This window comes from Amblyomma americanum, chromosome 3 (genome assembly GCF_052857255.1).
Source record: "Amblyomma americanum isolate KBUSLIRL-KWMA chromosome 3, ASM5285725v1, whole genome shotgun sequence".
In the NCBI taxonomy this organism is placed as follows: domain Eukaryota; kingdom Metazoa; phylum Arthropoda; class Arachnida; order Ixodida; family Ixodidae; genus Amblyomma; species Amblyomma americanum.
Window position 1 is genome coordinate 189,178,552 of NC_135499.1, and position 13,455 is coordinate 189,192,006.

Here is a 13,455-nt window from a genome sequence, read left to right on the forward strand (position 1 = left end):
GCTAGAACAAAAACTTCTAAAACCATTCTATGCTTCATTAAACAACAAAAATGTACCCTGAAACAGCAATCAGCAGGAGAACAGCATGTGGTCAAAATACTTATTCAAACAAAAATGTCACTCACCCTTCTGCTAGTGTAGTGCTGATGATTAGCAAGCCTCTTGTCTAGTGTTTCCAACAGCATCTGTGAGTGCAATATTGTGGACCAGACATCAGTACAACATTGGTACCTTATCACTCTTGTGCAAAGAACACCTGGAAATTATTGTTTGGCTCATGCAAGATGGGGCATGATCTCCGTTTTTTACTAATCTCTCCACCAAGGCCACACCATGAGATTTTTCAGACGTGAACAAACTCTAGAATAATTCACTAAATCAAAGTGGCAGATAGATATAAAGCCTGCTATTTACATTTCTGAATTATCATTAGTTGCCTGCAATACCGCAAGACTGATCCTCAGCTTTAAAAGAACTTTACAATGGCAGCACTACCTTGTTATGCAGAAATGGTGAATTTATAATTTGGAAGAAAATATCAGCAAAAAAAGTACCAATAGTGAAGTTACAAGAGCTGAAGGTCTATTGTGCATACAGGCTGCAACAAGTGCTTCTAAATTCAAATTCTATGACCGCTCCGGGCAGGGAAACAATGTCGATTCAAGAATAAGTACAGATAGTGCTGCTTTACTTGGAATGGCTTTTAATTACCAGACAAAAAAATTTCTTTAGCCTTCAGAAACATATGGTTTATGGGGGTTTAGCGTCCTTAATCGACTCAGGCTATGAGGGACACCGGAGTGAAGGGCACCGGAAATTTCGACCACCTAGGGTTCTTTCTTGAGCACTGACATCACACAGTACATGGGCCTCTAGAATTTCGCCTACATCGAAATTCGGCTGCCGCAGCCGGGATCGAACCTGCATCTTTCGGGTCAGCCGCCGAGCGCCATAAGCACTGAGCCACCGCGGCAGCGTCCTTCAGAAACATGATGGTGATTTACAGCACACTGCTGAGAGTACAAGCCATCAAAGCAGTGCACAAACTCTTAGTTATCAACGACAATTCTTCTACACTGGAATTTCATTTATTTGGCAGGGTAGAAGTCAAACCAAACAGCTTAAACCTAGCTGTTATTTGCAGATAAGAAAGCTATCTCTTGCAGGCATCCCAAGGGTTGGCACAAAGAGCTTCCTTTGCAGCTGCTCACCTCATCAGTAACCTTGCCAACATTGAGGCAGGCCTCGTCGGCCAGGGCAAGGATGCCACGATGGGGTTCCTCAACTAGATCACAGATGATCTTGTTGTTGAAGTAGGGCACATCCTGCCACTGAATTCCTTCCCGCAGGTACTCTTCCTGCTCCTGCTTGAGTACCAGCTCAATGAAGAGCTGCTGCAACTTCTCGTTGCAGTAGTTGATGCAGAACTGCTCAAAGCTGCACATTACACAAAAGTAGTAAAACCAATATGGCAGTCCTGAAACCAAGCTTTGTTATCAGGGATAAACAAACATTTCCTGACACAATTCACGGCAGTCTAAAAACTAATTCAGCATGAGGCCAAAAACATAGAGGTCTCTCTTATCTAAAACTGGTTATGGGGTACCCTCCTAGCAAACTTATCATCATGAACAATGCAACTAAAGCATAAATACTGTCCTCAGTTTAAGTTTTAGTCATCATTTGTGGCAGCCCATTGGCATGCAGCAAGAGGAATTGGAAAGCCCTAGCTGCTCAGTCACACCTGTTGTTGTCGAAGATCTCGAACCCATAGATGTCGAGGACACCAATGACTGTGTTCTTGCGGCCAAGCACGCCGTTGGTGCGCACCTCGATCGCTTCGTTCACTTTGCCCACAATCCAGCAGAACATGCGCTCATAGATGGCCTGTTCAGAAACAGCATGAAGAGACACACATTGTTAAGTCACTTCCCTTCTTTTAGAACTAGTGCATACGGCGTGCTAAATGCCGGTGCATTTTGCTTTGTAGCATGAAAGTCTTGGCTAAAATATGCATTTTGTCAGTACCACAATCTACACCTTGAGGCTTGGGGCAGATTTAAAGCAGGGGGTGACTGAGTGAGATTTTTCTCTTCAAGTGCCCCCTCAGAGAATGACCCATAAATCTGCCCCCGCTTCAAGTGAGGAGCTCACACCAAGGCACAGACCTGTGGAAGGTGTAAGCTAGTACTTCTGTCCTTCATTCAACCAGTGCTCAGTTCAAAATGAGCTCATAAATGACGTAAATCTACCACTACATGCACTGTGTGATTCTGTAGGATTCTTGGAACTTCCATATCAATGCGGACAGCTCCTTAAAAATTGCCAGCCGTGCAATTTCCAATATCAGACCAAATGTGTTTTATGCAACAGCTAGTATCGATGTGCTTTAATCAAAGGAATTTACATGTAAATGGCAAATAAAAATGTGTCAGCATCTTGGCCTCTAAACCTCATGCCTGAATTCTCTTAGATTTTTACTTGCCCAAAACCGTTGGTGAGACTGAGAAAGGAGGCCACTTGCCTTGGCAAATGCGTCTCGCCCATAGGCTGCTTCCGTGAAAGTGTGCCCCTTCTGCATGACCTCTCCTCCAGCCGCAATGACCCTGTGGCACAGTGCTTGGTTCAGATCTTTCTCAGACACTGACAGGAGCTGGCTCAGCTGCTTGAGACTGCCCTGGGTCTTGACCTGGTCCTCCTCAACCACAAAGCTCACTTCTCCCTATGAGCACATCGGTGAGAAGAACAGTAAGGTAGAAAGTGAGAGAGAAAGAGGCATGACACTGAGGGGCTCTGAAATTTTTCTATAAGATCCTTCCCAAAGTTTTTTCAAGCACCCCGAATCGTTGGCTTTAGTTGCATTACAGAAGATGAAAAGCTTATACTGACTGGCATCGCTGCATGAAACCAAAGTGGATTCATAAGTGCATCATTAGTTATAACTACAAAAATTGTTGATAATATGAAGCAACAAAGCATCTATGATGCATGCCATATTGACTGGAGAACTTATATTGACGAAACAGTGACCACCAAGAATTGAACTGAATTCTGTTTGCAGACAAGAAAAGTGTCCAAATAAGCACTCTGAATGCAAGAAAAGAAACAGAACTGAAAACACCGATCTCCGAGCGTGGTAAGAGGATGAGGAACAGTAACTAACGAATATAACGGTCACTGATGCCCAGAATCCTTGCCATAATCTTTGAGTCCTACAGCATACCTGAGAGACTCGTAGGATACCTTTAGCTTTGATAGCCAGCCACTTCTATTGCTTGAGGTTATAAATCAAAATTCCAACATATGGGGAGCAATGACACTGCATGGGAAGATGGTGGGAAAGTAACTGGAGTCTTGCCCATATATCTCAATGAAGACGTTGTCAGTCTGGTCACTGCCTGCCAGCAATGGGCATTTAGTGGCTTCAGCATAACAGTCAAAAATGCAAAGGATGCTCTTTACCACTTGAAGCATAATGACGAAGCCTTTTAACTATGAAATATTTATGTTCATGCACTGCCTCATCCGTTTTGGCATAACTGAACCTCAAATGACTCAACTGCCTCATATGACTTAGAAAAAGAAAGATGACAGTGCGTTCTAACTCGCTAGCAAAAATTGAAGTTTGTTCTGTCAGCTCCTGCGTGCACAAATGTAAGCTGCAGCAATAACAGCCACAAAAAACATGTGCATAGATACCAACACTTGTGTGTCAAAAAGTTCGAAACAGATAGACCTATCTGTCACACTTGCACTGTCTCACTTGCAAGAAATATGTCCCATCGTAGTGAAATGAGGTGCAAATGAATGAAATTAAATGTAAACAGGCTTTTTGGATTAATGCTGAAATCTTCGATACAGTGCCAAAATGTAAAAATTTGCTCAAAGTGCAATAAGCTGACTTATCAAGTCAAAACATATGTTGAAAATTTTTCTCAAATATGTGATCACAGGAACATGAAAACCAGGTTCTAGTTCACATGAACTTCATTTCTGCCTGTCAATATCCCAGCAGCCTAGTAAATTTTCATCCAGAATGTAGAAACGAATCTTTTACTGAACAATATATAAGACGTTAAGCAGAAAGAAGGCATGTAGAGTGTGAACAGTTTGAATGGTTTTATTAAAAAAAGAAGCACAGGTAAGAGGTACACAAATTAATTATTACAGAAGGAGGTCCCAAACTGAGCAGTTCAAAATTCGTAACTCAATAATTAAGGTAAAGATGGTACACTGTTATTCTCTTCAATATTTTGTGCAGTGTAGCACCATGCAATTCACACAAGGGGCTCACCAAGTGCACGATGGCAGCTACAATCTTCCATAGTGTGTCGCATTCTGTCTGCGTGAATCCAAGCAACTTCATTGCGGAGCAGACCTGCTTGAAGTCAGCCCGATCATTGATAGTCTCCACCTATTTTTGTGGTACAAAGGGTGCAAAACATTGTCACAGCCATTAACTGACAGGCACTCAGCAAAAAGCCACGATTTGCTTTCCATTTGCACTGCACTGTGCCAAAGCATGATGTCCACCTGAAGAACCTTAACAACTGAGGTATATTCAGTAAATTAGTTTTGGAGAGTTAAGCAGTGGTGGTGCTGACTATACAATCTTTATAATGAATGAAACAAAAAGGAAAGCACACACACATGAGGAACATGGTTGTCAAAAATGAAAAACTGTAATTTAGAAAAAACAGCACCAGTTACTAAGTTTCACCAAAAATGGTTTCGAAGCAGCATTCTTGAATCCTACTTGCTTTCATTGCACCACCTACACTGATAAAAATCCTATCATCAATGTAAGCCAGTGGTAGAAATGTTTCTACAATAAATATGGCTCAGTTTCCACAGTTCACTGTAGATATGCAATCACCCTAGCAACCCGCAGTCAGTAGTACTACAAAGTACTGAGCTCAATGTCAGTATATACGAATGCAAAAGGCATGTGCCATCGAAGTCCTCAAAGCACGAATGCAGAAAGCTTCAACACACCTTCGGTGAACCTCCTTGTCTGGTGTAGAAATAAAGCTGTGGTTCGTGCTTCAGGCCATATGAAGAGAGCTGTGCATCAGGTGCTCCATACAGCAGCTCATAGAAGGCGTGAAAGTTGCGCTCGCCCGGCTGTTGGTAGATCACTCTGGACTGCATCAGGGAGGAAGGATTAGGGAAATAAGGACGACAGGAAGAGTAGAAATGAGATGTCACTGGAAGTACGATCTGTTCACTTAAATGTAATACCCAAAAAATAAAAACCAAAGCAAAAGGCACGGGCTAAGCCAAATACAAAGTCTTAATTGACATCTGATGGAACAATTTTCCTCTTCTGTTGAAATGTTAAGCGGGGTAAACAAATTTTCTCATGCATTACTGCAATATCATTGCACATCTTCATCTCAAAGGGACACTGAAGACAAACAGAAGTTGGCCTGTATCAATATGGTACCACGTTCTAATCGCAAAGCGACAACTCTAAGCAAAAATAGGTTTTACAGGCGAGAAAAGGCCGAAAAATGACAAGAGCTTTAACTCCATTAAACAGAGTACAACCTACGAAAGCTCTTGGTTTCGAATTCGCTTGACTACTGCCTCAACATTGCCTCAGATTATGCTCCAAGATAATTCCTTTTAAACTTTTGTACCACATGGCCTTCCCCTAGCCACACTGTATCCAAGTCATTTCATCTCAAAGGTCAAGGGTCACACCATCGGCTTTTTGAGGATTGCTAGTGAAGTAGTGCTTTCGCACTAAAAACGAAATACACAGGTGTCACCATCACCAGCCAGTTCTGCAAGTAAAATGCCTGCATTGACGCCGATTTTGGGCATGGATCCCAGAGGCTATGCTACACCACCATTCACTCAAAATAGCGGCGACTCGCCATTTTCAGTGTCAATGTAACAAGCTTCAATCAAGTGGAGAGATGTTGAAATCCAATTTTCTCACTGATAAATGCATCATTTTGCTGTTGGACAAACAGCAACATGGCCAGAAATAGGCAGGGAATTAATTTTTACTGACAGCAGTTACTGAATTGAGTTGTCCTCAGTGTCCCTTTAAATAACAACTCAATTTGTCAGAAGCTCAATTAGAAACAAAAAGTAAGATGAAACAAGCAGTCCACCTTACTGTCACACAGTTACTGAATTCATCACCAGATCTCATGTTTGGAATTTAGTTTGTGTAATATACTAGCAATGTACCTCTATCATAATGCCACGTCACCACGGATGTCTATTAAACAACTTATGGGGAGTTTTCAGCAACTTCATGCGACTAGGAGCCACTCTCTTGAAGTCTTGGTGCAGTAACCCAATTTGCTTTGCAATCTCACATGAAACTGTTCAAATGGGGCCTACTGGTCTAAGAAGGCTACAGTCAGGTAGGTTCCTTACTCCTTTCTCTCTTTCTCCTCCCAAGTCAGCCAGACCACAGCACAAAATTTATTCACAAGTGAAGTGACACAACTTTGCCGTCAGGGTGCGGCCTCACTGCAGGGTGTCAAAATGTGTTCTATTCGTCTCTGGCAGCGTCCTCCAGAGCCTTTTCCTCTGGGGCCCAGTGGATTCTTGGCCTCTTTCTCCTTTCAGAGTTGTTTTTCGGATCCCTTGCGAAGTCGTCATCCCAGCTGGTTCCCAGTACCCGGCAGCCGTTACTGAAATGTCCGCCACTCCCAAGCATGGACCATGGCCAGATTGGATGACACTGTCCTAGGGTGGAGTGCTTTTCATGAGCCAGCATTTCACCTTGGCTTTTTGCAGTCTTGTAGGTGCCGGTCTGCCATCCCCCACTCTACTGTGCGTCGTTCTGGGGCATCTTTTGACTGTTGCTGCTGAGCCGCAAGCACCACACACCCAAACACAAATACACCGGCCGTTTGTTCTGCCCGTGTCTCGGGGGCAAAGCTACCGCACCGACAACTACTAAGCCATTCGCATGTGGAGGTGCGGGGTTCGATCCCCAGTGCCACCGAGTACACACCGGTGATACAATGGGTGCAAGCTTTCCCCTGGTCTGGTGCTCGGCTTATTTAAGGAGAAATGCTTGGGAAAATGGGTCTTTCACCCCACCCTGAGAAGTCGAAAATACCTTGCGCCATGGCGCTCTTTGGTCATAGATGCCCTTGCACCATAAAAATCCATGATCATAGTACTAAGCTATTCCCAGTTCTGACTGGTAAGCACCAACCAAAACTGAATGGTACAAATTCAATGAATAATTAAGCAGGCCACCTGGTCACATATTTTCACATGAGATAATTAAAATCCATTATTACGTGCTGTCTAGCAGTAGAATAAAACCAAATTTTTCATCAACATGAGTTGGAAATAGAAAAGCACCACATAATATTACACAAAAGGACATGACAGCTGCAAGTTTCTCTAAAGTATGCAATGCAAGAAAAAAGAAGAACCTGCACAGGCACTGTTATATTACCTTTTCAAGGAGGTAGTTGTTGATGTGTCCTCCTAGTGGATCTCCCTTGAAATCGAAGTTGATGTCCATGTACTTTCCAAATCGGCTCGAGTTGTCATTGCGGTTAGTTTTGGCATTCCCAAATGCCTCAAGAATGCAATTTGACTGCAGCAGGATATTCTTGACTCTGCCAGAACAGACCAAAAATAACAGGTCAGGCACAGAGTTACACAGGAAAACAATCACCGAGTTGTTAAAAGAGCTAGCTATAGCATTCCAGCATGTGCAATGAGCAAGTGTAAAGTATACAGTAAAGCAGACCTGCTGAAGCAAAAAGGATACAAAAAAGAAACGCAAGCACAGTTCACCCAAGAAGCTAATGTAGCATGAACCAAAACATTCACTCAGCACAGGAAATGAAGTTTAAACAAGGTATGAATTAAGAAATGATAGCCGCCAAAAGCAGGAAGTGAGACAAAATAAATATACACGAAATGAATATTACCTGAACATTGTAGAATAAAACATGGTTAATTTCATACAGCAAGCAGCAAGACTTTTTATTATCCTCTATAGCAAGGACGTGACAGACTTTGCGCTGCCTTCCACGTCATTAGGATCTGCACCCTGAGGCCAGATCTAACTCTGCCAGAATCTCTCGACCACAGAGCACACAATCTCTGCAGTGACCACTGCCCTGCCCTCCCCTACTGCGATATGAATGGTCGAAACGGCAACAATGTTCACATCATAAAGAAACTTCCAGTGACAGTTGTCACTGTAAGAATATTAACTTCACATCAACAAGCAGTTCATGGTGGCATGCAAAAAAAATACGACAATATGCACGTTTAACAAGCATGTTTAACTGCATTACTAAGTGCTCCCACAGATGTAAGAAACAATGTTTTTACCTTTCAATTTCCTGCTGACCTGTGACATTTGTGATGGCTGCTAGATACCTCATGATGATCTTAGAAGCTTCTGTCTTTCCAGATCCACTCTCTCCTACAAAAAGGGCAGAAGAAGATGCATAGTTTGATGGCTCATGTGACTTGCAAAGGAGTTTGCAACAGTTTTTCTTTCACACTTGCATAGAGGGAAGTGATTGAAGCATGGCTTATATCTAGAGGCGGTGAATGGTGCGTCAGTACGCCATCAATCTATGCAGTAAAGAAACTGCCTTTCTGAATGGTGGCATCAAACAATATCATACCTGTTTTCCCATGACCTCCTGGTTTTGATGGTATTTTAGAATTCCTTTTAATCCCTGACACTAGTTATTGCTGCTGTCTGTATTTTATTTTGTTTTTGTTGAGTGTTTCCTTTGACTCTGCTTTTGCTATGACGTAAAGACGTGTTCTGTACTAATGCACTTTAGTCCTCCCTTCCACCTTTGGTGGCACGCCCTTGAGAAGGTTGCAGGTATCTGGCCTCCAGTAATAATTAAAGTTGAGTGTTGTGTCAGCACTGGTTGCACATTCTTGGTTGCTCATGTCACTAGGCACATGATATATTGGATTGTATATAATGTGGCCCTGTTTTCAATAAAAATTCAGTTGGTAGTTCAGTGCTTGTCCTGTGTTCTCGTGTCTCTCTTTCATCCTTACTGCTTCACGCTGCCGCTTTCCATGATGATTCACCAACTAGCCCGCACCAAAATATTAGTCACATGTTTGCTTGGGACTGAATGCCTGAACAGCAGGTAGTGAGCGAAGTGGGGAGTGATTTGTTCGTTGTTCAGGCTTGGGGTGCAGTGGGGAAGTTGGAAAGGGACAAAGGCAACAAAGGCCTGTGTCCTTCCCTTCCCTTTCCTGTGTAGCTTCTGCCCTGTCTCGGCGGCTTCACCACAATGTGCCACGGCCGGACTCGAGTAGGCGTGCAGTCTGCTCCGTGCCAGCTGTGTTCTAGAGCTTATAACTTTTTTTATCATGATTAACTTCTTGTTTAAGTGACAAGAAAAGTGTTAACAATGGATTACATTTTTGTCGTGGAGGAATTCTGTGCGCCGGTACTAAATGTGGGCGGAGCTTTACTGCAGACTAAGTTGTATCCGACTATAGACCATGTCATGACCACTGCCACGGAGGGCAGTTTGCTCACAATCCAGTGGGCAGGTTGTGATGACGCCACAAGGCCATGTGACCTAGCTGGCCTACTAGCTACCTTCTGGGTTGCTTCTCCGGGGATTTTTCGCTCACGGTCAACGATGTCAACGCCGCCGCCGAATTTTTCTGCGCCACCAGCTCCTTAACGCTATTGCGTAAAAACACCACCTTGCTGAAAAATTTTTCATAAAGCACCAGCTGCAGAAAACGTAATCGTGAGTTTCAGTAAACGACCCCGCCGCGGTGGCTCAGTGGTTAGGGCGCTCGGCTACTGATCCGGAGTTCCCGGGTTCGAACCCGACCGCGGCGGCTGCGTTTTTATGGAGGAAAAACGCTAAGGCGCCCGTGTGCTGTGCGATGTCAGTGCACGTTAAAGATCCCCAGGTGGTCGAAATTATTCCGGAGCCCTCCACTACGGCACCTCTTCTTCCTTTCTTCTTTCACTCCCTCCTTTAGCCCTTCCCTTACAGCGCGGTTCAGGTGTCCAACGATATATGAGACAGATACTGCGCCATTTCCTTTCCCCCCAAAACCAATTATTATTATTATTATTCAGTAAACTCGGAAGAGGTAGTAAAAATGCTGCATTTTGCCTTCAGTGGCGTTTTGCTACTTCCTTAATTAGTACTTTTTAATTACACGCACTAATTAGCATACATCAGTAGGCATACCACCGTGAGACAGCGTAAGACCCGAAAGTTCTCCCTTTAACCAAGTCGAACGAACGTGCCTCAATGGCCTGATAACGTGCGTTACAACCTAAGGGTCATCGGTTCGATTGCCAATTAAGTGATTCCCCAATTTTCTTTGCAGCGAAATTAATTTACTTTCCACCCTTATACATAATAATGTCATTTCACCCATAGTCACAACCTCACATTAACGACCTCACAATTAAACTAGGGTTTTAATCACTTTCGATCCACAGCCAGCCTCAGCTCAACGTGTGACGTACGTCACAGTTGCCTTCTCGACGAAGCGGCTGTGATCGAACGTGTCTGTGAACGCCAAGAGTACTGGGACATCAAAGCCCACCGGAGATGACGATGCAGGTGTCGCGAGCCTTGCGCTTCATCTCCTTGTAGGCGGCGTCTGCGATGGCGAACACGTGGGGGCGCCGCTCGAAGATCTCGCGGCCCTTGTAGTCGGCCACCTGCTCGGGCCCGTAGATGTTGAGCGTCCGGTACGGGTTGACCGAGACACACACCTCGCCGATGTACGTGTACACCCGGCCCGCATTGTACCTGCACGATGAGAACAGCACACGAGTTGGCCTCGCTCTTCGCTGCATGCACCCGCTGTTCTGTGTTCTACGTGCTAACTAGTAGGCTGGGTAACTGATATTGGGTAGTCAACTTTTAGCTATTATTGTTAGCCTCCTTATTTAGTAAGAGGCTTGTAAGAGAGTTTTCAGGATTTCGAAAACGCAGTTACCCTCGGCGCCGTGACCCAACAAATTTGATCTATTTCAACGAGTTACGTGCACTGGAGGGGTTGCTTTGCCTGCAAGCTTCTCGAAGCACGTGCATTTTGACGCGACGTGGGCAAAACTTATTGTTTTAAATATATTTTTAAAAACTGCAGAACATCTTAGGTGAAACACCTGGTATAACGGTTGCTGCCATGGTTAAAAAAAAATGGAGGGGACACTAAAGGTGCGCCTTGAGGGTATGGCGCGATAGTGTAATGGGTTAATTCCCATATATGCAGAAGGTCATTCTCCACTTTACATTCATAGATGTCTGGAGTCCTCGTACCACTCGTGGCGCAGCGGTTAAGCGATGCGCCACTGCCCTGCGATGGCAGGTGCTAGCTCTCAGCGGTGGGCCTTGTGCGGCCCAGGTTGCTCTTCCCGAGTGACCAGTCATTAATTGAACTGCCACGGTGGACAGTTCGCTCGCTATCCGGTGGGCAGGTTGTGATGACGCAGCAAGGTCACGTGACCTAGATGACCCACCTGCCTCCTAGGCTGATTTCTGGGCACCACCTGCCAGAGTCATGTAATTTAACGGGCCCTTTAAAGCCATCGCGTCAAAAATGCGTGGACATAGCTCCAAACGACGACCTGCCCACACAGACCATACATCCCAGACTCTACCCCAACAAATGTCCACTCTGCTAAAGCATCCATGCACTAAAGCTAAAGCATCCACTGTCCCAACCTCGAACCGTGCGCGGCCGCGCTGTCCACCTCCATGGAAGACCAGCGCCGGCTGGTGCACCGGGCCCAGCTGACCGCAGATGCCATAGGAGCTCAGAGCTCGTCTCCGCACATGGGACATCCTTTTGAGCCAATAATTATTTTGTAGCGATAGCTACATTGCGGTAGCATTTCGAACCTTCATCGTGGCGGCGCTGCCACCCTGTGGCTGCGCCGCCACGCTGTCTCGTGGTGCGGAGCAGCTGCCGGAGGTCCGGCGCCGTGGCTGATCCCGTGGTTCGTCACGTGGTTGGTCACGTGACCAAGTTCCACACGGTCAGCAGTAGCTATCGCGTCACTCCAGGTTTAACCAGAGCTAAACCACCGCCAATTTTTTTTTTGTCCCACCCACGCGCTCACGATGCGATTAGACCGCGCAACGGCAATTTCGCCTATAGGCATTCGCCACAAAGTAACGCCACGTCGTCAGCAGCGCGATTTCCAAACCACTGAAGACAGGCACCTTTCACTGCTTTGCTCTATGTTTCTACATGCCAAGCAAATAATGAAGGTAGAAAGGGAGAACAAATTGGCTGCAGTGTGCACCCAGGAGCATGGACCAGCATTGAAAACGGGTTGCGGGCGCAAACACTTAAGTACTAAAAAAAAAAAGTTTTCGGTACAATTGTAGCGCACCAGAGAAAATGACCGCTTGAATTATTTTCCCCTATAAGTAACGGTAGCGTGTCGTGGCTCAATTCTGTTTCTGTCCAGAAAACTAATTGCTCGGGGTTCACTGCTTTATGGTAGAGATACATCATGAAATACGCGCATATTGCGAAACAGATGCATCCACACGCCATGCCACGAATACAGCCTTTGTGAAAAGGTTAAGTTAAGCCAGCAGCACGCGCGTAACCCTCGATCTTCTGGCGCTTCAAAGCTCCGGAGATTCGACACGGACAGTTGATCCGACTCTCTCTCGCTCTCTCTCTCGAGAGAGAACTTCGAGACACCGGAGTAGCATAAAAACAAACGCCGCACTTTCAGTCACGAACGCACGCGACGGTCTCATTAATTCTTACAAAGACTGCATGTAATCTCCAAGGCAGCTAACGTTCGTTACGCGTCCCCCTCTATGCTTCATCAAATGGCGCGGGGAAATGGCCAAGTCACGCCCTTTCCCGGACAACACTACTTATATGGGACCCCTCCGTTTGCACCACATGCGCGTATACATTCCCCCGTTATTAAGGCGCCGTTGTATATATAGTCGCGCCCATTTCAGACGATGATGTACGCTGATTACGCGCCACCTCCATGCATACGTGACGCATCACGAGGGCGGAGACTAAACAGCACGGAACGCTCACGACGTCCTCCCGGGAAAAGAGAAAGATGGCAAACACCTCCAGTGCTGCTATGCATGCGAAAGGAGAAAATCAAGTCGACCTGCGCGTATCGTTTTACGAGCGAGCGGTGCCGGTGTATTTAACGAGTACGGTGCACATAAATAATCAAAGGCTCACAAGAGTGACACCGTTGAGATACAAAGCAGTCCCTCAACTCTGTCTTTCTCTGCAAGCCGCGTAAAATGCGCAGCCAATGACAATTTACTTAAACTTCGCTGCAACGTCGTGGTCGCTGTGTGCGGTGTAAAATGAATAACGGTTAACCTCGCTGAAAATGTTTGTTGTTTTTTTTTTCAGTTGTTTACGAGCTAGAAGGCGAGGTGGTCTCGGCGAAAGATCAGATCCAGGAAGCGTATGTGCACACAAGCGTGAGAGAAA

At 45.3% G+C, this 13,455-nt stretch overlaps 1 protein-coding gene across 1 annotated transcript in view; it reads right to left on the reverse strand.

The window, feature by feature from the left end:
• Window positions 1–13,455, reverse strand: part of Myo31DF (Unconventional myosin ID) — a 72,688-nt gene that overhangs the window by 23,058 nt on the left and 36,175 nt on the right. The window contains exons 2-10 of the mRNA XM_077659302.1: window positions 10,561–10,769; window positions 8,332–8,425; window positions 7,439–7,604; window positions 4,996–5,145; window positions 4,295–4,414; window positions 2,525–2,722; window positions 1,745–1,887; window positions 1,212–1,437; window positions 126–185 (exon numbers count right to left, since the gene is read on the reverse strand). Coding sequence (XP_077515428.1) covers window positions 126–185; window positions 1,212–1,437; window positions 1,745–1,887; window positions 2,525–2,722; window positions 4,295–4,414; window positions 4,996–5,145; window positions 7,439–7,604; window positions 8,332–8,425; window positions 10,561–10,769 — 1,366 coding nt within the window. The remainder of the gene's footprint in view (window positions 1–125; window positions 186–1,211; window positions 1,438–1,744; window positions 1,888–2,524; window positions 2,723–4,294; window positions 4,415–4,995; window positions 5,146–7,438; window positions 7,605–8,331; window positions 8,426–10,560; window positions 10,770–13,455) is intronic.